This window comes from Phyllostomus discolor, chromosome 6 (assembly GCF_004126475.2).
Source record: "Phyllostomus discolor isolate MPI-MPIP mPhyDis1 chromosome 6, mPhyDis1.pri.v3, whole genome shotgun sequence".
NCBI lineage: Eukaryota > Metazoa > Chordata > Mammalia > Chiroptera > Phyllostomidae > Phyllostomus > Phyllostomus discolor.
In genome coordinates, this window is record NC_040908.2 from 94,615,418 (window position 1) to 94,639,566 (window position 24,149).

The 24,149-nt window shown below is 34.5% G+C and overlaps 1 protein-coding gene across 3 annotated transcripts in view; it reads right to left on the minus strand.

The window, feature by feature from the left end:
- Positions 1-24,149, minus strand: part of DYNC2H1 (dynein cytoplasmic 2 heavy chain 1) — a 319,367-nt gene that overhangs the window by 37,115 nt on the left and 258,103 nt on the right. For all 3 annotated transcript variants that reach the window (XM_036028642.1, XM_028516717.2, XM_028516716.2), the window contains 2 exons: positions 21,922-22,131; positions 6,775-6,864 (listed from right to left, as the gene is read on the minus strand). In XM_036028642.1, the coding sequence (XP_035884535.1) occupies positions 6,775-6,864; positions 21,922-22,131 (300 nt within the window). The remainder of the gene's footprint in view (positions 1-6,774; positions 6,865-21,921; positions 22,132-24,149) is intronic.

Sequence of the window (24,149 nt, forward strand, 5' to 3'; positions counted from 1 at the left end):
TCCACTATATTTTCAGAAATATTAACAGTATTTGATGGGACAGACTCATTGACTATAGCAGAAAAACTGTCAATCACTATTATTGTTGTTCTTTAGATAAAACTGTATGACATAAAAGAAATTTTGCAGTTGTCTTGTTATATACTAATAAACTATATTCAAATAAGATGTAATAGAAGCTTTCAACTGGTAAAAGTGGCTGCATGAACCAAGGAAAACCTATTGAAAGCATTTGGAGCACTATTTTGAAAATAAGGACAACAGCATAGCAGGGATTACTAACAGAATCTCTCCTTACTTGCAGGGAAAGTAGTTTGTTGCTAGAATCTGCTCATTCTTTAAGAAACCAAATTTGTCATAAGAGTTTAAGTATTCTCTGCATGTTCTCTGCTGTAAAGATCCTTATTATGCTACTCCAAAGAGATGATGAAATTAGTATGCATGTGATGAAAGCTGAGATGCAGATAAAAATTCAGGGAGAATTTTGCTATGTTGAAAGCCAATTATGTTGCTATACTGTCACATTTCTAGAACCAAGATTTATTTATCTTCTGCAAGCAGTACCAACAGCATGGTTTATGGGATTGCTTCTATCACACTGCATATCATCACAGACCACAGACTACTGTTTAGTATTCTAAATGTGCAAGATAGTTGACCACAGGCAGAATTTATCAGCTGACAGTGTTGAGAAATTACTGTCTCTGTACAGAATTTGACTCCTAAAATTTTATAATACTACTGCTACAGCAATACCTGCATTTTACTAGATAGAATTTCAGATATATACCATAAGTTTATTTTATGATGATGGTAATCCAGTTTAAAGTTTGGCTGTATATTAATCTTATATCTCAGGTTTTGGGCCAAGACGTATTTTTCTATGCAATTCCACTATTAATATATTTATTTGTTTATATTTCTATCACCTTCACTAACTGTAGAGTCTCTGTTAGCAAGAATTTCTTGTTTTCTTCTCTGGTGTGAATTTCCAGCACTTAGAGTGGTAGATAGTACATCATAAAAGCTCAATAAATATTCACTGAATGAATAAAAAAATTAATGAATGCATATAAATAAAAATATCTATAAGGTAGCTATTCTAGCTGAGTATAGTATATAAAAATAAGGGTGCTGGAGGTCTTAGACCAGATACAGACTACTTTTAGAATTTTGTTTATGTAAGTATTCTTATAAATGATATTACTGAGTACCTACTATGTGTAAAATACTGTGAGAGTTAACTAGGATAAGTTAGGATATAGACTTCCCTTTTTCAGGAATGTAAAGTACTGAAGAACCTTTAAAAATAGAAAACAGTGAGACACCTCAGAAAATGATTAAAAATAAACATTGCAATTTTAATAAGAGTACTTTTAAAGTTTGGAATCTTAAGACAAAATAAAACAGTCTTCAAATGTTAGATTGTAACAGAGGGTAAAAACAAGAATCTTCACTGGACAGATTTAGACAGAAGCTAAAATCTCAAATACATTATAGGTACTGTAGAATACACCTAAATCATGATGATTGGGAAACATGAAAAAGATATATGTCAGTTTTCTTGAGAATAGCCCTAAGATTGACTGAATCATTGACTTATTCAACAGAAATTTATTGAAAAGCCTACTTGTGCAAGCCACTGTTCTACATTTTTGGATAGAAGAGTGAATAAGCAAAAATTTCTGCCCTCATGAAGCTTCCATTCTAGTGGAGGAATACAGAGAAAATATATAAATAAGCAACTCTATTTATTGTTTCAATCTCCCCAGACTTCAAAGGTCCCTACTGGTTGGTATAAACAATAAGATTCCTTCATAAAAAGGAAAGGTGTCAGGTAGTATGTAAATGTACCAGTCACTGACTGGCTTGAGTTATACCCATCGCTGCCCCACCCCAAAGAGGGGAGTTTAAGAAGTCATTATAAATTTAATTTAATTTTTTTTTTTAATCTCATGTTTTCTTAGAACTTTATGGCTTACTTTTTTAAAAAAAGATTTTATTTACTTTTAGAGAGAGGGGAAGGGATGAAGAAAGAAAGGGAGAGAAACATCAATGTATGGTTGCCTCTTGCATGCTCCCTACTGGGGACCTGGCCCACAACCCAGGGATGTGCCCTGACTGGGATTTGAACCAGCGACCCTTTGGTTCCCAGGCCAGGGCTCAATCCACTGAGCTACACCAGCTAGGGCAGAAGTCATTATAAATTTTAAAACGAAAGACATAGACCCTAAGGAGAAGCTCAGTCCTAAAAAAATGAGCATGTGAAAGCTTGCCATTGGCACATGGCACTCCAAGTCTGATAAGCAAGAGTATAATGAAGAAATATTCAGGAATCCATTATACATCTCTAGAATAGTGGGTCTGTTTAGCATATTCAGATCTAGCTGGGTACTGGAGATGAAGGTCTGTGAATCCTAACTTAGAGTTAGTTCATGAGTTAGGTTGGAACAAAAGTCATAGGTGCAGAGTGAAGGGCTCTAACTGTGAGAAGCTGCGAATATGAAGACAGAGAACAGAGTGCCAATGCTGGCACCATAAGATTTATAAACTGGATAAATGCTGGAATAATCTCTTGCTGGAAAATCCAGTTTATAATCTCTTAATCTATGCTGGAATTTAAAGTGATCAACAAAAAGCATCAGAGTATGTGGGGGCGATGGGCTATGGGGACTTATTCTGCAGCCCAACAGAAAAACAAAAGTGTGGAAACTGAAGAAACTCTCATAAGATGTTATTTCTAAAGAAAAGACATGAATTTGAAGTTAGGAAAATAATTCTAGGTTCCCAAAGAAAATAACCTATCTAGTCCATTTATTTGTTCATTCATTAGTTCATTTATTTATTCAGTGGACAATATACTAGGTATTGGAAATACAATGGAATTCAAAAAAATCCTTGCTCTACAGATCTTAGAGTGGAGACCAAAGAATGAATACCAGGTTGCCTGCAAGACTCCCTTTGGCGGAGATTCCCTGAGTACCTAAAGGTTCCCTGGCTTCTTTAAGTTACCAGCATCAGAGGAGAGTCCTAAACCTTATACCACCTTTGCCTCTATCCATATTGGAAAATGGTCCCTCTAAAACTTAATCTGATTTCCCTCATTCATATCCCGCAATGTTGCCCTTTTCAGCCTTTGGATCAAATATAATTCCTTAACATAGTGACATGACTTGGCCTTTCTTGCTCCTCCAGCTTAATTTCTCAATACCTGTTTTTCTCACACTCTATGCTGCTTTTAGTTAATTGAAAGCACAAGGCTTATTCTTAACTCTGGCCCTCCCCTTGTCTGGCACATTCTTCCCTCTCCTCTTCACTTGGTCTATTCCTACTAAGTTCTCCACTTGAACATCATTTCCCTGTTCCCAAGCAGGTTAGGTACTCAGGCTATTTGCTTTCATAACACTGCACTCCCATTGCACTTACTGTTGTTCAGTTGTCTTCCTCTTCTGATAAATTGTAAGAATAGTTTCTTGGGATACAGTGTAAGTCTATTTCACTTATCATCCTACATTCAGCAGCTACAGCATAGTGTTTAGCACCAATATAGGAACTATATATATTTACTAAGCACTGCATCTCCAGTACTTTATTGAGAGTCTAGTATAAAGTAGCTATTTACAATATTTTTGATTCAATAAATAAATAAATAAACAAACAAACAAAGCTGTCCTCGATCCCAGTTAGTCTCACCTTATTTGTACAAAACCCTGGTACTGAACAGGCACTATGCATGACACTCAGAGCAGCTTGTTCTGTTTTCCCATGTTATGTCCTAAAACAAAAGGCTCTGGGATATCAACTAATATAAACTTCACCTGAGGACACATTTATTAATTTTGGAGAGAGAAAAAAGGGGAGAGAGAGAGAGAGACAGAGAGAGAGACAGAGAGAGAGAAGTGAGAGAAAAATATTGACTGGTTGCCTCCCTATGTACCCTGACCAGGGATCAAACCCACAACACAGGTATGGGCCCTGACTGGGAATCAAACTTGCAGTCTTTTGGTGCATGAGATGGTGCTCCAATGAAATGTGCCATCCAGCCAGGACTTTTTAAAAAAACAATTTTATTTTATTTATGGTTTTTTTTTGGGGGGGGGCATTAAACTATGGCTGGAGCAGGGTGCAAGCAGCTCTAATGCTTCTTTGGATTCAGTCTGATCATTATACTTTCATAAGAAGGCAAAAGCTGCCGTTTTCCTTTGCAAACAGGACATCCAATTCTCTGTGCCCATCCTTCCTTTCTTTCATCCCTTCCTTCCACACCTGTGTAGCTACATTGCTCTTCTAAACTTCACAAGCTGCTCTGCGCATGAATCTATGATATAGAGAAAGCATATGTGAAAACAAAGCTCCTAACAAATCTTGCAAGAGATGGAAAGTGATTCCCAAATATTAAAGCCTTAGTGGGGTGGATATCTTCGTACATCTATAACTGAAAAAAATATTAAGGCAGGAAAACAAAACAAAAAAGTCTCTAAGTGGTGATAGAAATAATGAATATTACATAATCCCTGGTTGGAAGGGATACAAGATAAGCTATTATTAAGCCTGAAAGTTATTTGAGGGTTAGGAGGTATATTAGCATTTCATTTAAGGCTAAATGGCTATAAAACTTCTAAGAAAATTACATAGTAGAAAAGTTTTCAGTTTTGATGACCAGTATTCGATACACTCAGTATAAATCACACCAGAAAAATGTGACAATTTATGTAAAATTTTTATAACATTAATTTCAGTATCAACAATACATCGTTACATGCACATAGCATACTACTGTTTATTTGTACATACAGTGTAATGCAGGCTGACACTACAACAAATGAAGTCTCTGCCCTTTACAAAACTAATCGAAAGCAAACAACACTGACAAATACATGAAGTGGTAAATTATTACAGTCATGCAATTATAATATACCAAGACCTTCAGAGCATTTCTGTATTATTCTAAGAACATTGATGGACTATTTGTCCTTCCTTTCTGCCTTCCCTATCCTTCTTCCCCTTCTCCCCTTCATTCTTTTGGCTTTTACTGATAGATTTTATCCAGGCATATACACAGCAGATAAATGATTAAATCAGAGTACCTGGTTCTTCCCTACCTCCTAATTTTAACTTCATTTTCATAGCCAGTAATTTTTCCTCCAATAATCAACAACCTAAAGCTTGGTATTTCTGGAAGCCTAACAAGCATTCAGATGAGTCCTGGTCCCTTTAAAGGAGTGCCATTTGTAGGCTGACAGGATAGAGTATGAAGAGAGGAAAAGATGCAAATACAGAAGAACAGCAACTCATCTCTTGGAGGAAGTGTCTAAAGAGATGAGAGCAGAGGGAATCAAGGTCTAAGGATGAGCTCTCAACAGCAGAAAGTCAACTTCTTTGGTATTGGGGCAAAAATGAGGAGGGTGGGCTCATACAAATGCTAGGTGGGAAAGAAGGGTAGGAATTTTCAAGTGGTCGTGTTTCATAGCTTGTATTTTCTCTGTAAAGAAAAGGTGGTCTGCTAAGAAAAAGGGGAAGCAGTGATGGAAGGGAAGTCTTCACAAAAGTAACGAAGGTTTGAAATAGCTGCTGCAGAACACAGGAGCAGTGTTCAGGGTAGCTCCAATACTGAACGCTCTACATCTGAGGTTTCACCGGCAGAGCTTGTGTATAGACAGAGACTGATCCAAGTTGAATGTTTTTTTTAGGAAGATAAAACATGAAGGAAAAATCAGTTAGCATATTGAAGACACTGGACAGAGAATGGTTCAAGTTATAAGCCATGGATTCCATGCTGGATTGGGCAGGATCAGGACAAAAGGTAACAGACTGGGAGAACACTGAGGAGGAACGGTCTGGAATGTCTAAGAGAGCGAGAAATTAAGAGGGAAATACAGTTGCAGTAAAAGAGGAATATATCCATTTTAGGGATCCAAAGGTGTAGCAGTGATGAGTGATGACAAGGTTACAGATGTTGGCATGAGTGTGCACTACTGACACAAGCATCGATGAAGACTGCCGCATCCAGAAGGACACTGGTCAAGTCACCATATGATATTAGAAGTTGATGTGGTAAAGAAGGCTGTTTGTGAGGCAGGTGCAACAGCAGAGAAGATAGACAACAGTGCAACATCACAGGAAAAGGGATACACTGCATCCACTAACTATCCTGCACCATTACACACATACATATATGCACAGCCCATGGACACAGGCAACAATGTGTGCAGGCTGGGAGGAAGGTGGGAGCTGGGTGGAGGGGAATGAAGAGGATAAAATAGGGGACATCTATACCAGGGTCAACAATAAAATAAGCAAAATAAATGAAGTAAAATAAAATCACTCTTTTCTCCTCTACGTCATTTCTTATTCTATTCAATTTTCCTGCATTTACCTATTTGTATCACTCTGAAAAACAATTGATCAATTTGAAAAAAAAACAAAGAAATTTAAAAAACAGCTTTCTATGGGGGGAGTTTATGAGGAGTGGTACAAGCCCTAAAGCAAATTAGTCAGAGCTATGAATCCATTTCAGTTACTGTACAATCTATGTATATTGTAGGCTTTTCTCTAAATTCTCAAAAATTATAAAAAGATACACTAAGCAAAAAAAAAATTAAAAAATCTTATAGAAACTCACAGAGGACAAAATGAGAGATAAACAAATGGTACTTTATGCACAAAATCATGATATTCTCACTAGTTGCTAGCAAAAAGGCTATCTTGATATGCATGTGTATAATATAATAGTCATACAGTCAGACAATGCAATATTAAATAATTTAGTCTTACCTGTATTGCAAGGGCACGAGATACAAGACCTCTGAGGTACTGTAAAGGATCCTCCGGGCCTTCCCACTTGCTCTGCCATATGAGAGGGCACTGCAATTTAAAAAGGGTCCAAATTAAGTTTATATATACCATATTACATATTTGCAATAGACAAGATATGGAAGCTACCTCAGTGTATACTGACAGATGGATAAGTAATGAAACTGAATATTATTCAGTCATAAAAAAGAATAAAATCTTGTAATTTGCCTCAACTTGGAGGTTCCTAGAGGGCATTATGCTAAATGCAAAATTCAGACATGGAATGACAAATACCATATATGTGGTGTAAATTTATTTGGGGAATCAAAAAAAGAAAACATACAAACAAACAAAAAAACAGAAACAAACTCAGATTCAGAGAATATACTGATGGCTTCCAGGGGGGAGGAAGGTGGACAGATATATATAAAAAAAAAAAGGTCTAGGTAAATAAGAGGTACAAACTTCCAGTTATAAAATAAGTAAGTCATGAAGATATAATGTATAGGACAGGAAATACAGTAAAAAATATAATAAATGTATGGTGACAGATGGTTCCTAAATAGTGGTGATCACATTGTAAGGTATATAAATGTTAAATCACTATGTTGTACACTTGATATACATATTGTTGTACAACTAATATAATATGTCAACTATATTTTAATAAAAAATAAAATTTTAAAGTGCTAAGATACCATTTTTGAGATTAGATTACAAAGTCCTATCTTCGTAACCTAGCTCACTCTTACTCTCTCCCTTCCTCGCTCTAAGTGAAAAAGTTACCAAGTCAGAAGCTGCCTCAGGAAGAGGCCCACGTAGTAAGGACCTGATGCTTTCAGTCAACAGTCAGTGAGGGTCTGAGGCCTGCCAGCAGCCAACTCCTCTGTGCTCCTAGAAGCTGCAACCATTGCAGCCCTGACTGACTCCTGATTGTAGACTTCGGGGAAACCATGAAACAGAACACCTACTTAAGCCTTGCCCAGCTTCTCAACCCACAGAAGTTGTCACTTAATACATTTTTGTTATTTTGTGCCACTAAGTTGTAAGGCAATTTATTATGCAGCCATAGTTAACTAAGAGAGTTACTGATATTAGTGGCAGGTGTAATACATTAAATCAATAAATGGTTAAGTCCTTATTATTCATCCATTCAGCAGTTATGTACTGAGTGCCTAAAATGTACTGGCACTATAAGATCCTTAATATCATAGAGCTTGTATTATACTGAGGGATAAAGGCAAAAATGTTATTCATTATAAGAATACTACAGTGTGCTGAATTCTATGTAGGGAAATACAATGTAATATGTGATACAATAAAAGTAATATGACATTATAGTGATATGATAGAAGATTATGGGGAATAAAAGAATAAATATAGTCTTTACTCTAAATAGCAATAGAACAAAGGTAGAAAGGACCACTAAATGAGATACACAGCTAAAATCCCTTGCAGTGCTTTCATAATAGGTTATATTGAGTTGGCAAAAAGTTCACTTGTTTTTTCTGTAAAATGGCTCCAGTAGCACTTAGTTGTCTTTAACTTCTTTCAAAACAATTTATTAGATTGTATTGTGATAGCTGTTACATCAGCATGCATTTAAAAAAACTTATCAAAATTGATGAATTTTTGTGTAGCCATTTTAATATTGAAGATGGAAGAAAATATGCAATGATTTCAGCATATGTTTTATTGTTTCAAGAAAGGTAAAAACATAGTTGAAATGCAAAAAAAACAAACATTCATGCAGTGTATGGAGAAGGTGCTGTAACTGATTGAATGTGTCAAAAGTGGTTCAAGAAGTTTCCTGCTGGAGTTGTCTTGCTGGATGATGCTCCACAGTTGGGCAGCCAGTTGAAGTTGACAGCAATCAAATCAAGGCAACTAATTGAGAACAATAAATGTTATACCACATGGAAGATGGCCGACATATTCAAAATATGCAAATCAATAAAATTATTGGTGAAAATGAAAAATGTGTCTTTTATGGAAAAAAACTACAAGGAGTATTTTTGGCCAAACCAATATATCAAAGCTGGAGTTTCAACAGTAAAAATGATTTAATCAAGGAAGTCTTGATAGGGAGGTAGCTGTTAAGCTTTGAAAGTTTATTGGATTTTGACAAAAATAAAAAACTGGGTGCTTACTACGTGTAAGTAACTGTGTTAAGTGCTTGATATGCACCATCTCATATGGTGCTCACAATAATCCTCAGAAGCAGGTAGTATTATAGCTTCCACTTTACAGAGGAGACAATGGAGACACGCAGAGGATAGCCTGCCCCAAAATCACAGAACAGGGAAACAGCAAGTCCAGGATAGGATCCCACGTAACCTGGTTCTAGAGTCCACTTGTCAGCATCAATACTGACATATTTCACATTTTTATAGTGCTCTACATATACTACACAATTTGAAATTAAACACAAGATGATATATATTAAGAATTAATACTATAATGATGGGGAAATTAAGGATTTAGAATAGATTTATTTAACTAAACAAACATTTTTAAAAAATATCAAAGGACTTGAACCAGGTCTAACACTAAATGTGACATAGTTTTGCTCTCTTATTCTTTTTGTGAGATATCACAGGAACAGAACAGGATACGAGCAGTTGTTCATTTGTCCATTTCCTCTTTGAAGTATTAATTAATTGATTATTTAGCAGACCTCTATCTGTTCAATAGCTGCTATTTGGAAATCATTTGTTAGGTGCTGGGAATACAAAGTTATAAAATAATTTCTGCCCATAAAAGCTTGTGCTAGAGGAGGAAACAGAGAATAAAAGACACAGCTATAGACAGTACAGTAAGTTCCCTGGTCATGGCAAGAACTGTTCTTGTCAAACATAAAGATGAGCTACACCAAATCCAAACCAAGTATAAGAGCAAGAGTCATGAAAGGCTTTCTGTTGGAGATCATGCTTGAGGTGAGTTTCAGAAGATAAAGAGCCTACAGTCAAGTATAAAAAGACACACAGGGAATAGCCTGCCCCAAAATCACAGAACAGGGAAACTGTAAGTCCAGGATAGGATCCCACGCAACCTGGCTCTACAGTCCATTTGTCAGCATCAATACTGCCTTCAGCAAATTTCACATTTTTATAGTGAAGACAGCAGGGAAAGAAAGGCACATCAATAAAGTAAACATGGGAGAACCGGGCTGATGAGTTAAGGACAAGACCAGGAAGTGTTTGAATGTTTATCCTAATGAGTTTAACCTGGAAAGCAATGCTAACACTAAGTCAAGCTTTACCCAGCAAGGTGGCACAATCAGATTGGGTTTTTAGAAAAATTACCCTAGTGAAATAGGCAGAGCAGGCATCGTGGGGATAAAACTGCCATCAGGGAAGTCTGGAAGCTACTTCAATACAGACGTGAGTCATTGAGGATCTATGAGAAGGGCAACAGCAGCAAACACTTCTGCAGCACATATGTGTGCAGGCACTGTTCTAAGCACTTACTTATATCAACACAATGACATTTCCCAACAACTCTCTACAATGGATATAATTATTATCCCCATTATAAACATTTAGAAAGACAAGCAGGAAAGGTTAAGTTACGTGCACAAGAAAATATTCCAGTACAATCTTGAAGGTTTAAATTCCATTACACAATCTTATTATGTTTATTATCTGAACTTTAAAAAGAGGGCTACTTTAGGAACTCTTCCCTTTTCCATTTAATAATGTATTTATTTATACTATGGTAATTATTAGTGTAACTATATATACTAATTATTCTACTGACAGACACCACTATCCCACTAAAAAATATAATGCACTATTCCTCAAATATGAGTGAAATCCCAGTAATCCACTACCAGCAGCCTGCTGAAAGTAAACCAACACCAGATTTAAGGTTTGTGACTCACACTTATTGCAGTGCCTGAAACAGGGAGATAGCACTGTCACTGCTGCTTATTGCAAACGCTAGAGGATGCCCTGGGCTTAAAGTGTGTGTGGGGAAAAAGGGTTCAGTTAATAATATTTTTTTAAAAAGAAGAAGGAAACACAGTGAGTTAATGTTAATGTCAATTTTACATGAAAAAACTAACAATAGGTATAGTTTACAAATGATCACTAACTTCTACACTAGCCATAATTTAAAACTTTATACAACTAATTAAATTAACCTACAATATTTCAGAAACATATACATAAAAAGAATATTTCAAAAGAATAAAGATAGATTCAAAGTAAAATTATTTCACAGTAACAGAGGCCTTACTGTTTATACATAAAAGAAAGCACAACTCAGAAGACAAATGATATGTGATAAAAGTTAGAATAGATTCCAATTTAATCTTACTAAGGCCTTTGCTTAGCTTCAAAGCTTTCAATTTTCTTATTAGTACAGAGGAAAGATTTATAAAACAGCACCAGGACAAAGTAAAGACTTTCAAATCCAAGATATTTATTTAATCAACTTATTCTCTTCTTAGATATGAATCTAATTTTTAATTTTGTGTCTTCCCTCCTTCTTTTTTTTTTAAGATTTTATTTATTTCTAGAGAGGGAAGGGAGGGAGAAAGAGAGAGAGAGAGAAATATCAATGTGTGGTTGCTGGGGACCGTGGCCTGCAACCCAGGCATGTGCCCTGACTGGGAATCAAACCTGCTATGCTTTGGTTCGCAGCCCGTGCTCAATCCACTGAGCTACGCTAGCCAGGGTGTGTCTTCCCTTCTTAAAGAAACTTATTTGTTTTCTCAGAACATGTAACTTTTAGTTTCAGTTAAGAAATTATAAAATACTTGATAAGAGGTTACACTAAGTTATAAAAAGGGAGAAAGATGAAAGCAAACCGAGTGTTCACCAATAATGAATGGGTAAACAACATATCATGTATGTCCATAAATGGAATATGATTCAGAATTTAAAAGGAAAGAAATACTAACACGTGCTATAGCATGGATGAACTTTGAGGACATTATGCTAGTGATACAAGCCAGTCATGAAAAGATAAATGATTCTACCTACATAGGTACCCACAGTAGTCAAGCCAAATTCACGGAGAGTGAATGGTAGTTGCTGAGGGCTGGATGGTTGGAGGAATGAGGAACTGCTGTTTTCATGAGTTAAAGTTTCAGTTTTGCAAGATGAAAAAAGTTCTAGAGATTGACTGTATGACACTGTGAATGTACTTAATGCTATTGAACACTACACCTAAAAAGGTTTAAGCTGGTAAATTTTATGTATATTTTGCCACAATTAAAAAACAGCATTGGAAAATGTTTTAAAATCTAAATTGTATTTAAAATAAAGTTAAGAAGGACCCCAAACTCATTAATTACTAATTATATTATGAAATTATCATGATCTATGTATTTCTGATTATTTATGTATGTTTTATTTGTAAGGTGAGAAGACCATTTTCAGTGTGCTAATGGGCATCTCTTCCCAACTCCATTCAGCCATCTGGCACTGGTAATTTGCAATCAGCCATGGTAGGAATATTTACACCACAGGAATCGGTACTTGCTACAGATCAGGGCTTCTTTTTGGGAAAGAGCCAGTTAAATATTTGCCAGAACAACATTGGATTTATCCATATTGTTGCATAAATCAATGCTGATTTTTTAAAATTGCTGATTAACTTTCCATTTTATAGAGAGATCACAGTCTGTTTACTATTTCATCTGTTGAAACTTCAGCTGTTTCCAGTTTTGATTACTAAAACTAAAGCTGCTATGAACAGCTTTACTGTTCAAATAAATATTTGCATATGCTTTTACCTCTCTTGGGTAAACACCTATGAATTAGTGGGGTCATATGCCACATGTATGTGTAACATTTTAAGAAAAAGCCAAGCTATCAGCAGTATGAGTTCCTGTTGTTCCTCCTGTTGTTACATGGTACAATTTGTCATTTCAATTTAAGCCATTCTAGTGGAGACACAATATTGTCTCATTGTGATTTTTTAAAATTTCCTTTTTATTGAGCTTTAGTTTATATGACATAAAATTCACCCTTTTAAAGTGTACAGTCTAGTAGGTTTTAGTTGTTTCATAAGGATGTGCAACCATAACCACTAGCTAATTCCTGAAAATTTTCATCACCTTCTAAAAATACTCTGTATCCGTAGAGTCACTTTTCTATTTCCTCATGAACAAAAGATCGCTTTCATTTATTTGAGTCTTCTTTAATTTCTTTCTTTATAAAGATTTTATTTATCTATTTTTAGAGAGAGGGGAAGAGAGGGAGAAAGAGAGGGAGAGAAACATAGATATGTGAAACATCAATCAGTTGCCTCTCGCATTCCCCTGTCTTGGGACCTGGCCTCCAATCCAGGCATGTGCCCTAACTGGGAATTAAACCAGAGACCTTTTAGTTTGTGGGACAACACCTACCCTACTGATCCACACCAGTCAGGGCTTCTTTAATTTCTTTCAAGGCTGTTTTACAGTTTTCAATGTAAAAATCTTGATATTTTTTTGTTAAATTTATTCACATCTATTTATTCTTTTCCATTATTATATATAGAATTACTTTTCTTAATTTCATTTTGTATACTATAAGTGCTTTATAAACTAGCATTTATTGGTATTTGTATAAAAATACAACTGATTTCTATATACTTATATTCTCATTATAATTTTAATTTTCATTTCCCTAATAACTAACTATACTGAGCTTTCTTCATGTGCTTCTTGGGCATCATATATAATCTTGATTAAATGTCTATTCAAATCTTTTTTCCCTTTTTTAAATTGAGATATTTGTCTTTTCATTATTGACTTGTGATTTAATTAAACATTTCTAGATACATGTTCCTTTGCTGGATATATGTATTGCAAAGCTTTTCTCCTAAGACTATGGCTTATATTTCATTTTCATAACTGTGTGATCAACTTGGGGATAATTTTTGTATATGTTTTGAGATATGGGGGTAGGCTAATTTTTGAGAGGGGAGGGAGTTGGCTATTCAATCGTTCCAGTGGCACTTGTCAAAGAGATTTTCCTTTCTCTGTGCAACTGCCTTAGTATATTTGGTGGAAATCAATTAATCATATATCTGTAGGTCTGTTTGGGGATTATTTATTGTGTTCCATTAAGCTATGTATTTGTCTTTATGCCAGTATCACACTGCTTTGACTATATCTTCATAATGAAGAAGAGTAAGACCTTCCATTTTATTCTTCTTTTTAAAAATCATTTAGACTGCCCTGGCTGGCATAGCTCAGTGGATTGAGTGCGGGCTGCGAACCAAAGTGTCGCAGGTTCGATTCCCAGTCAGGGCACATGCCTGGGTTGCAGGCCATGGCCCCCAGTAACCGCACATTGATATCTCTCTCTCTCTCTCTTTCTCTCTCCCTCCCTTCCCTCTCTAAAAATAATAAATAAAATCTACAAAAAAAGAAAGCTGCTTAAAAAATCATTTAGACTAAACTAGGACCTTTGCAATTTTGTAAAAAAAAACAAAACATTAGAATCAAATTGTCAATCCCTACAAAAAAATCCTGCATAAGTTTTGATGGGGATTGTGTTGAATTTCTACATCAATTTGGAAAGAAATAACACCTAAACCACATTGGGCCTCCTGATTCATGAATATATCTCTCAGTGCATCTTTATACTTACTTAGGTCTTCTTTAATTTCACTAGTCATGCTTTGTAGTTTTTAGTCTGTAGAAAAGTTTTACACATCTTTTTTCAATTTTATCCCAGGATGCATCATCTTCCTGATACTATGGCAAATAATGTTTTTAATTTCAATTTTCAATAGTTTGTTTACAGGATATACATATTTTTAATGCATTTACCTTGTATTCCATAGTGTATACATTCACTATACATGGAATGTATTTCACATACTGAATTTAAAATTTCTTACTAGCTCTAGAGCTTTTGTGTAGATTCCTTAGGATTTTGTGGATAATCATATCTTCTGCAATAAAGGTAGGTTTCTGTTTTCCTTTCCAATCTTTATGCCTCTTCTCTTTCTCAAGTTGTTCCACTAGCTAGAATTCAGTACAGGGCTGAATAGAAGTGGTGAGTGGACCTCAATGCCTTATTCCTGGTCTTAGGGGGAAAGCATTTAGTGTGTTACTATTATGATACTGGTAGCTTTTTCATGCCTGCCCTTTATCTGGTTGAGAAGCTTCCCTTCTAATCCTGATCTGATGAAAGTTTATATCATGACTGGGTATTGAATTTTGTCTAATGCCCTTTCTGTGTTTAGTAAAATAATAATATAAATTTTCTTTATTAGTCCATTAATATGGTAAATAACATTGGTTATTTTTACTAACCCAAATTTGTATTCTTAGGATAAATCCCAATTGATTATGATGCAATATGCATTTTTATATTTTGTTGAATTCAATTTTCTAGTATCTCAAGAAGTTTAGTATCCATGTTCATTAAAGAAACTGGTCTGTAGATTTATTGCGATGTCTTTGTTAAGTTTCATTACCCTCACAGAAAAAAACAGAGAAGTACTTCTGCCTCCTCTACTCTCTGGAAGAGTTACATAGAGTTGGTACTATTGCTTCCATTTTGATAGAAGCTCTCTTTGTGGGTACGTTTTTAATAACAAATCCAATTTCTTTAGTAGATATAGGGTATATCTTATCTATTTTTAATAAGCTTTGTTATTTTCTGTCCTTCAAGGAATTAGCACATATCATCTAAGTTGTTAAATTTATAAGCATAAAGTTATTAATATATTATTCCCTTATTATCCTCTTAATGACTATAAGGACTGTGTGACATTCTTTCTCTTCTGACTTCTCTGTTTCTTGATTTATCTTTTACATTGATAAAACTTATGTTTCCATCATATGTCTTATATAGGCTCATTATGCATACCTCTGTGGTATTTTCTTTTTATTTTTATTAGTTGCTTTAGGGTTTACAGTATACACACTTTATCACACTCTATATTTAAGAAATATTATTAAGAATTCAAGTAATATTAATAAAACTTCAAATATTATATCAATAAAACTTCATGTATATAGCATATAAGCCTTACAACTTTGAACTTCCAATTCCATTTGCTATTGAATAAAGGTAGACAAGTAAAAGAATAAACTCTGGAATTAAAAGCCACTGCTAAAAAGAGAAACTATACTCACTTACCTTGGCACAATAACAGTATTAAGTTAAGGATACTGAAGGGGAATTCCAAGAGACTGGAGATTCCAGATATGCACAGGCCCCTATGTTCTTATGTGTGTCAATAGGAACAGATGGTAAGAGCGGTAAATTAGACGAGCACTACAAAAGCACCCTATAACTGGAAAGTGTCATACAAAACAGAAGCTGTTACTTTATTCAAATGGAAAAACACAAATTACTTAATGTTAATAATTACCTTTTGGTAAAACGGTTTGGGCATGACTTTCCTAATTACTTGTTTGCAGGAAGGTAGGTAATTTCTTAAAAGGGGGACTTTAAAAAAAGGTGTGGCCTTCAACCATTTTATAAGAGCTAATCTTTTCTTTCCCCCAAAGATCTGAAGTTGAATGATGGAGGTCACAGATGTTGATAAAGTGTAGTTGAAGGGGATAGAAAGGTGATGTCCTTTTTGATGGGAATTCTGACTACAGATCAGTATTTGTCAAACTTACCATACACTGAACCATTTCACAGACTTGATAAAACACAGATTTTGGGATAACACAGAGTTTCTAATTCAATAGTCTAGGGTGGGTCCTAAGAATTCATACTTCTACAAAGTTCTCAGGTAATGCTGATGCTCTTGGTTTAGAGACTGTACTTTGAGAAACACTGCCATAGAGAAGGTCACGGCAGAGAAAGGAGTGAAGGGCAATACCTCTCTAGCAGATATCTTAAGACTTAGATGTCGTGAAGTCATATAAGCTCTGTGTATGTGTATGTACACGTATTTTAAAAGAGTTCATCTCTTTCAGTTTTCAAAGGTGTCAGTGATCCAAAAAAGGTTAAAAACCAGCTGTTTGCAAACTTATTTTTTTTAAAATAGGTTTTACTAGCAATTTTGCTACACTGTTGAAGAACTACCTGCTATAAAAACTTAAATAGCCATTTAGTGTTAATATTCAGAATGTTAGGATAAATTGAAATGTATAGCTAATACAAACACTGGCTTTACAAGGCATATTATTAAAATAATTTGTAAAGAAGCAATACAGTCTATTAATTTCTACAAAATAGTAATTCCCTTAGTGATAATTCAAAAGAAAGATGAAATAATTTGACATTGTATCTTCTCAATTTTTGTTGTATATTTTAAATTATTAAAGTTTTAATTCAAATATGTAAAAAAATTAACAATATTTTACAATATAAGTTATCTCTAATAACAAATTGTAAGCACTGTGACTTTTTACAAAAAAAAATGTTCAGTAGATCACCAGAAACCACCAATGAAATAAGTCATAATTCTCTTTAGGAAAATTTCTACTTTAATCATGTCAGAAACAGTGAGGAAAATAAAAGCTTCTGCACAGTGTTCTTTAGTTAAAGAAACTTTTCTTTAGTTAAAGAAAAAAACATTAACATGAAAAGAGAACCAACATATGGGAAAACATATTTGCCAATGACACCTCAGACAAGTGCTTGATCTCCAAAGTATATAAAGAACTCACATGACTCCACTCTAGGAAGACAAAAAACCCAACTAAAAAATGGGCAAAGGACTTGAACAGACACTTCTCCAAGGAGGACATACAAAGGGTACAGAGACATATGAAAAGATGTTCAGCATCACTAGCCATCAGAGAGATGCAAATTAAAAACACAATGAGATACTATTTCATACCAGTAAGAATGGCCATCATAAACAAATCAAAAAACAAGTGTTGGAGAGGATGCGGAGAAAAGGGAACCCTAGTGCACTGTTGGTGGGAATGTAGACTGGTGTAGCCACTGTGGAAAACAGTATGGAATGTCTTCAGAAAACTAAAAATGGAACTCCCTTTTGACCCGGCAATTCCACTGTTGGGATTATATACTAAGAATCCTGAAACTCCAATTCAAAAGAATCTATGTACCCCAATGTTCATAGCAGCACAATTTACAATAGCCAAGCGCTGGAAACAACCTAAGTGCCCATGAGTAAATAAATGGATCAAAAAACTATGGTGCATTTACACAACGGAATTCTATGCAGCAGAAAGAAAGAAGGAGCTCCTACCCTTCATGACAGCATGGATGGAACTGTAGAATATTATGCTAAGTGAAATAAGCCAGGCAGTGAAAGACAAATACCATATGATATCACCTATGAGTGGAACATAATTAATAAAACAAACAAGTGAGCAAAACAGAACCAGAGACTTGGAAATAAAGAACAAACTGACAGTAAGCAGAGGGGAAGGGGGAGGGTGATAATGGGGAGGGGTAGTGGGAAGGGTCTTCAGGAACATGTACAAAGAACACAAGGACAAAACCAAAGAGGGGAAGGATCAAGGGTGGGGGTGGGGAGTAGGGATGGCTGGGGTATGGGGTAGTGGTGGGGGAAAAATGGAGACAACTGTACTTGAACAACAATTAAATAAAAAAAATATTGTTGGAAAAAAAGTCTCAAATTTGACCATAAAAAAACCCCCAAACTGCCCTGGCTGGCGTAGCTCAGTGGATTGAGCGCGGGCTGCCAACCGGGCATCGCAGGTTTGATTCCCAGTCAGGGCACATGCCTAGGTTGCAGGCCATGGCCCCCAGCAACCGCACATTGATGTTTCCCTCTCTCTCTCTCTCAAAATAAATAAATAAAATCTTTAAAAAAAACCCCAAACAAACAAAAAAGAAAAAATCAGGTACTGATGTATTTCCTAAATACGTTAAATCATATCACATAACAGAGAGTTTGTCACACAAATATAATAAAACATTACATTCTTACCCTGAAATAAATAGTACAGTACTAGATTCACACTTTTTGGTAAAACTCTTTAGAAAGTAAATGCCAGAAAGTATTGTAATGATCATCTCTTAGTGAAAGTCAACCTAATCTCATTTGAGTTTCACCAAACATCCCAAAATATTTCCAAAAACACTCCATAATATAATTTAAATGTGCTCTGCAAAACACATTTTATATCCTTTGAAAAAAATTTAACAAAGTCATTTTCATGAAAATAATAAAAATGTTTTAAAAACAGTGATATTTCAGAGGCTGCATTTTTAATTCAAAGTGTAATATATGGCACTTAATTTAATAAATTAGTAATGAGATTGTCTAAATCCTACATTAACACATTTTAATTAAAAAATAGGTAATCAGGCCCTGTTGCTAGACAAATATGTTAAAGGGTCAAGGTAAGAGGAAGAAAAGTTATAAAGAATTAAATATCTATGACCTGTTTCTAAAACATAATCCTTTGGCTTAAGCAAGAAAAGTATTTCTTATGACAAAGCCCATTTAGTTCTTTATCTTTCATATGATCTAATGTAAGCCACATTACATTGCAATCACAGAAATAATTTGTTATTAATTTTTCAAATGTTTACACTGAAGGTTACCAGATAGTTAACAGTGAAAACATTAAAAAAAAAACCCCTACAGGTTTGCCAATTACCTTTTATATTCTTCATTAACATAATAGAGGACCCTCTTGAGCTTCTACTCTATTCCATACCCTAACCATCTCTTGAGATGAATAGAGAGCAACCTATGTGATATCTCTAAGTCTATAAAATAATTTTGCACAATGCTACCAGACAGATGCTCCAAAAGCTGCCCTTTACATAATAAAATCCCCCAAAGTAACAATAACAAAACCAAGTAACATTTATAGGGTACTGGCTACAAGCCAAGCACTTTACTCATGATTTAATTTAATTCTGACAACAATCCTATGAGGTAGGTACCTTGACTATTCCAATTTACAAATGAGGAAAGTAAATTTTAGAGAGGTTTAAGTCACCTACCCAACGTCACACAGCTGTTCAGTGATAGACTAGGACTCAAACAGGCAGGCCTATTTTTGAGGCCACATTTGTAGTCATTTTGCTACATTATTTCTACATAAAAACATTCATATTGCCTACGGTAAGTAATAAAAACTTTTTTCTTTGGCTTTAAAGATGTCAAAACCTAATCTAACCTTAATTTTACTACACTTCATTGTATACCAGTTCTACTCGACTTACTGTTCTCTTCTACTCTTCTTGTTTTCATGTTATTGTTAGGTTCCTAAATTATTCTATACCATACACTGTACCCTTATAAAGTATATCATTCATTTTAAAGAAATAGACTCTCATGAGTAATAACCTTTTATATAAATTTTAAATAATTCACATTTATGACAGCAACCAGACCTGCCCTGGGTCCAACCCCCACTCTGCAACCACTCTCTCCCTGAGTCTGGTTGTGTGACTTAACTCCCCTCTGCCTCAGCTTTCACACAATGAAATGGGGGTAATAGCAGTACCACCTAGTAGCTTCAATGTGGTGATTAAACTAGTTAAAGTTCTTCAACGCTCTCAAACTTCTTTAGTTTTTTCAGTGTGTCAAGGAGTTTTCATGACTAATAATATGCCTATTTCAAATTAAAAGTTAACTAGTTAAAATTTATAGTAAAATACAGTACTGTAGTATTTTGATAATCACAGTTGATTAACAGCAACAGTGATCTATATACAAAGCAAAAACTATGGAACAATGTAAAACTGAGATTTTTTTCAAGGTAAAGGAAAAAAGGAACATACGCTTCTTTGAGTGGGTCTTTTGTATATGTGGAAAAGAATTGGATATCATGATGGGCTGAGTTTCTGTACTCCAAAATTCATATATTGAAGCACTAATGCCTGACATAATGATATTTGTATACAAGTTTGTCAGACATAATTAGGTCATAAGGGTGGGGCTCTCATGACAGGATTAGTGCACTCATAAGAAGGTACAAGAAAGAGCTTGGTTCCTCCTCTTTCCTCTCTGGTATGTTAGGACACAGCAAGAAGATGGCCAGCTGCCAGCAAAACCAGCAGGCACTAGATCTACTGGTAACTTGATCTTGCATTTCCCAGTCTCCAGAACTGTGAGAAATAAACTTTTGTTGTTTAAGCCACCCAGTCTATGGTAATTTGCTATAGCAGTCCAAACTGACCAAAATAGAAAATATTTTTATATTAGTGAGTAAGATATAGAAAGTTCTAGGAAGGCTATATTTTATATTGAAACAGAGAAGACTTTCAGGTTGACTATCAGAGGTTTCTCTATATTAAAACAAACAGCTTTTTTCTTTTCTTTCTTTTTTAAAAATTTTAATTGTTGTTCAAATACAGTTTTCTGCCTTTTATCCCCATTCCAGCCCACCCCCCAGCCCTCTCAGCCTCCTCCCATTTGCTTTTATTTTTTTTTTCTAAATTCCTATCAAGCACTAGTGAAATCTTTTCCAGGTGCTAAGTTTTGCAAACTTTATATTCTTCAAACAGCTAGTCCATCTACTCTATAGTTTCTATCCAACATATCTGAAACACATGGATTTTACTATCATTTAAAATGGTCCAATTATTCAGCAAGAGACATGGTGATTTCCCTTTTTTCTGCTAAAAGTACTCTGATTTTCTACTGGGTACCCAAACTTCCCTTTCATGCATGTATGTGTTACAGATGGAGCTGAATCTGTTTTCAGCTCCTGGGAAAGGAATCTGGCTGAAGTCCTAGCCAATGAGAGCTGTGCACCTACTGTCCACAGAATTAGTATGGGACTAGGCATAAAACACAAGCCAAGCAGATTGGATCAAAGCTAATCCCAAAATTTTTACTTGAGTCATGAGGAGACAGTTATTCCTTCTGTTCACTTGGAGCTTAGATGATGTAAGGCTCAGGCTGCTAGAATACCACCATGTATACAGAACCTGACCCAAACTGAAATCAACATGGATGATACACACGCACGCACACACACACACACACACACACAATATGACAAGATGGGTAGATAAATAATACAAGCTGAGATCTTTATGACAATCTTAATCTCCCCTATTAACCTGACTTAATGGACTTAATGATAGCTACCTTGGATTCTTCAGTTACATCAGCCAATTAATTCCAATATGCTTAAACTAGTTTAACTTGTGTTTTCTGTTACTATTAACTATAAAATTTCTGACAAATGTATACACAATGGAAGAGTCACTTATAAAATAAAATAAAAACACATATTTAGTACAGGCTTACCTTCTGGTTTAACAAAGCACTTGCCAATTTCTGCACTTCTGAACTCAGTAAGGTAGTTCCTCTGATGACTTTGCTGAGAGCAGCAAGAGACTGATGGACGCTTTGGACTAAGCGAATGGCATTAAATTGTTCCAGGGTGATGAACGACAATATTGGAGATCCTTGTCGATCACTAGGAGGAGACACTTTCTGATGAATCAGATTTGAATTCTAAAAGAATAACATATCATATTTATTGAAAAGCAACATAAATCACAGATATATTAAAATACTTAAAAAGTTATTAAAACCCTTTGTTCTTCTAATCTGTTTTGATATATTCTTCTTTAATCGCCAAATATATGAAATCTGGAAATACACAGAAAGGGAACTCTGAAGTTCACCACTGTTTAAGTGATAAGGGAGTGGGAATTGAGAACAGAAGGTGGGAATTTAGAAAGGAGAGCTACACTGAGAAGCAGTAGTCAACATAGTAGAAAAGATGAACGAATGGCACCTTGTAATACGCCAATGTAAAGAGAACAAAATAGCTACAATACTAGTCTACTACTATAAAGAGAGAAGAGTAGCCTTGATATAAAATGTTAATGGGCATTTAATTTGAAAATTACCTGCATACAAAAGTGAACAAAAATAGGTCCACTGTTGTGAGTATACAGAACAGAGCTTATTTTGGTATTATTTATAAATTATTACATTATTTATATGTATGACAATTGTAAACCTACTTTTCCCCACCTTTGTATATATTGAAAAACCACACTAAAGATCTTGTACTCAAGACCAGTATAGATTAGTATTCATTTTTACCTCTATATATTAACAGAAGTTCTGACATATGGGATTTCTGGGGCTTCTCAAATTAAAAAAAAAAATTCAAGGAATCCCAGTAGTTTCTAAACAGTATCTAAAAGGGGAAAATATCACCTTTAGTAGTTTTCCAAAATTGTTAAGGAACTGTCAAGAGAGCAAATTGGGAAGTCCTGTTATCTTACCTACTATCCATTATCCTAATTTTCTCTATAGCCTGCTTACAATCCTAGTTAAAGTTCCCTTCACTTTGTTCTAATAGCCATCATATTCTTATGTTCTATGAAGCATTGTTTGTTTTTCATCATTTAGCATGATAAATAATAATATGATGATCTATGGCTATGGCCACTAAATAAATCATCATTAAATAAACTTTATTGCCATAAGATAAATTGTGTAGTCCAATTATTTTAGACTGTAAAATCAAATTTAGGCATTTTTATTTCCATTACTGCTATATTTAAAATATTAATGCTACTAAACTCATTTTTGAGATACACACAAAAATGTCCACACTAAAGTAAATAATTGGTGGTAAACTCAAAATTAAATCTGGAAGAGAATAAAAGTATACTATCAAAATTAGATAATCCCTTACATTGAAATTGAATTAACTATTTGAATAAGAAGAGCATACAATAAATAATACTGAACACATTGCTGACTCAAATCAACTAAGAAATAAAACTAACATAAAATACGGTTTATAGACTTTCCATAATTCCTTATATTAAAACAATATCCCTGGAAGTGAGTATCTAAAAGTAGATTTTGTGGATTTCTATCCATTCTATTAAATTGCTGGGACTAATTTGCACTGCCTGCACTGTTACTTTATAGAACAAGATCACCCAAATTTATATTATTTAAGCAAGATTCTATTTATTTGCAATCTAAGGAAAGTACCCAACATTTTAAAAACTTTATTTAAAAGAGTAATGATTAAAAATACTTAATATTCAAATAGAGTTCCAGTAAGCCTTATGATCTAGAGAAATATAGTAAGTGTAAAATAGAAGCTGAATTCCAAAGACTTAAAAGAAAAAAAGATGGTAAAATATCAAATTAATATTTTGTGTTAATTACATGTTGAAGTGATAATATTCAGGATATATCAGGTTAAAGAAAATGTATTAAAATCAGCTTTACCTCTTCCTTTGTACTTATTAAATGTGGCTACTAGAACATCAAATATATATATATGGGTCTCATTTGTGTTTCACATTATATTTCTATTAAGAGTGGATTAGAGACTGTCAAGTAAAGGGCTGCGAGTTCTGAAATAACAATAGAACAGAGTAAAAAAGAGAATATAGTTGGGTCTCAAAAAGTAAATGTTTAATAAAAGATGACAGATTTGTAAAGAAAAAATTAAAAATAGTAAAGCAAACTGTAGTATAACCTGTAACAAATTT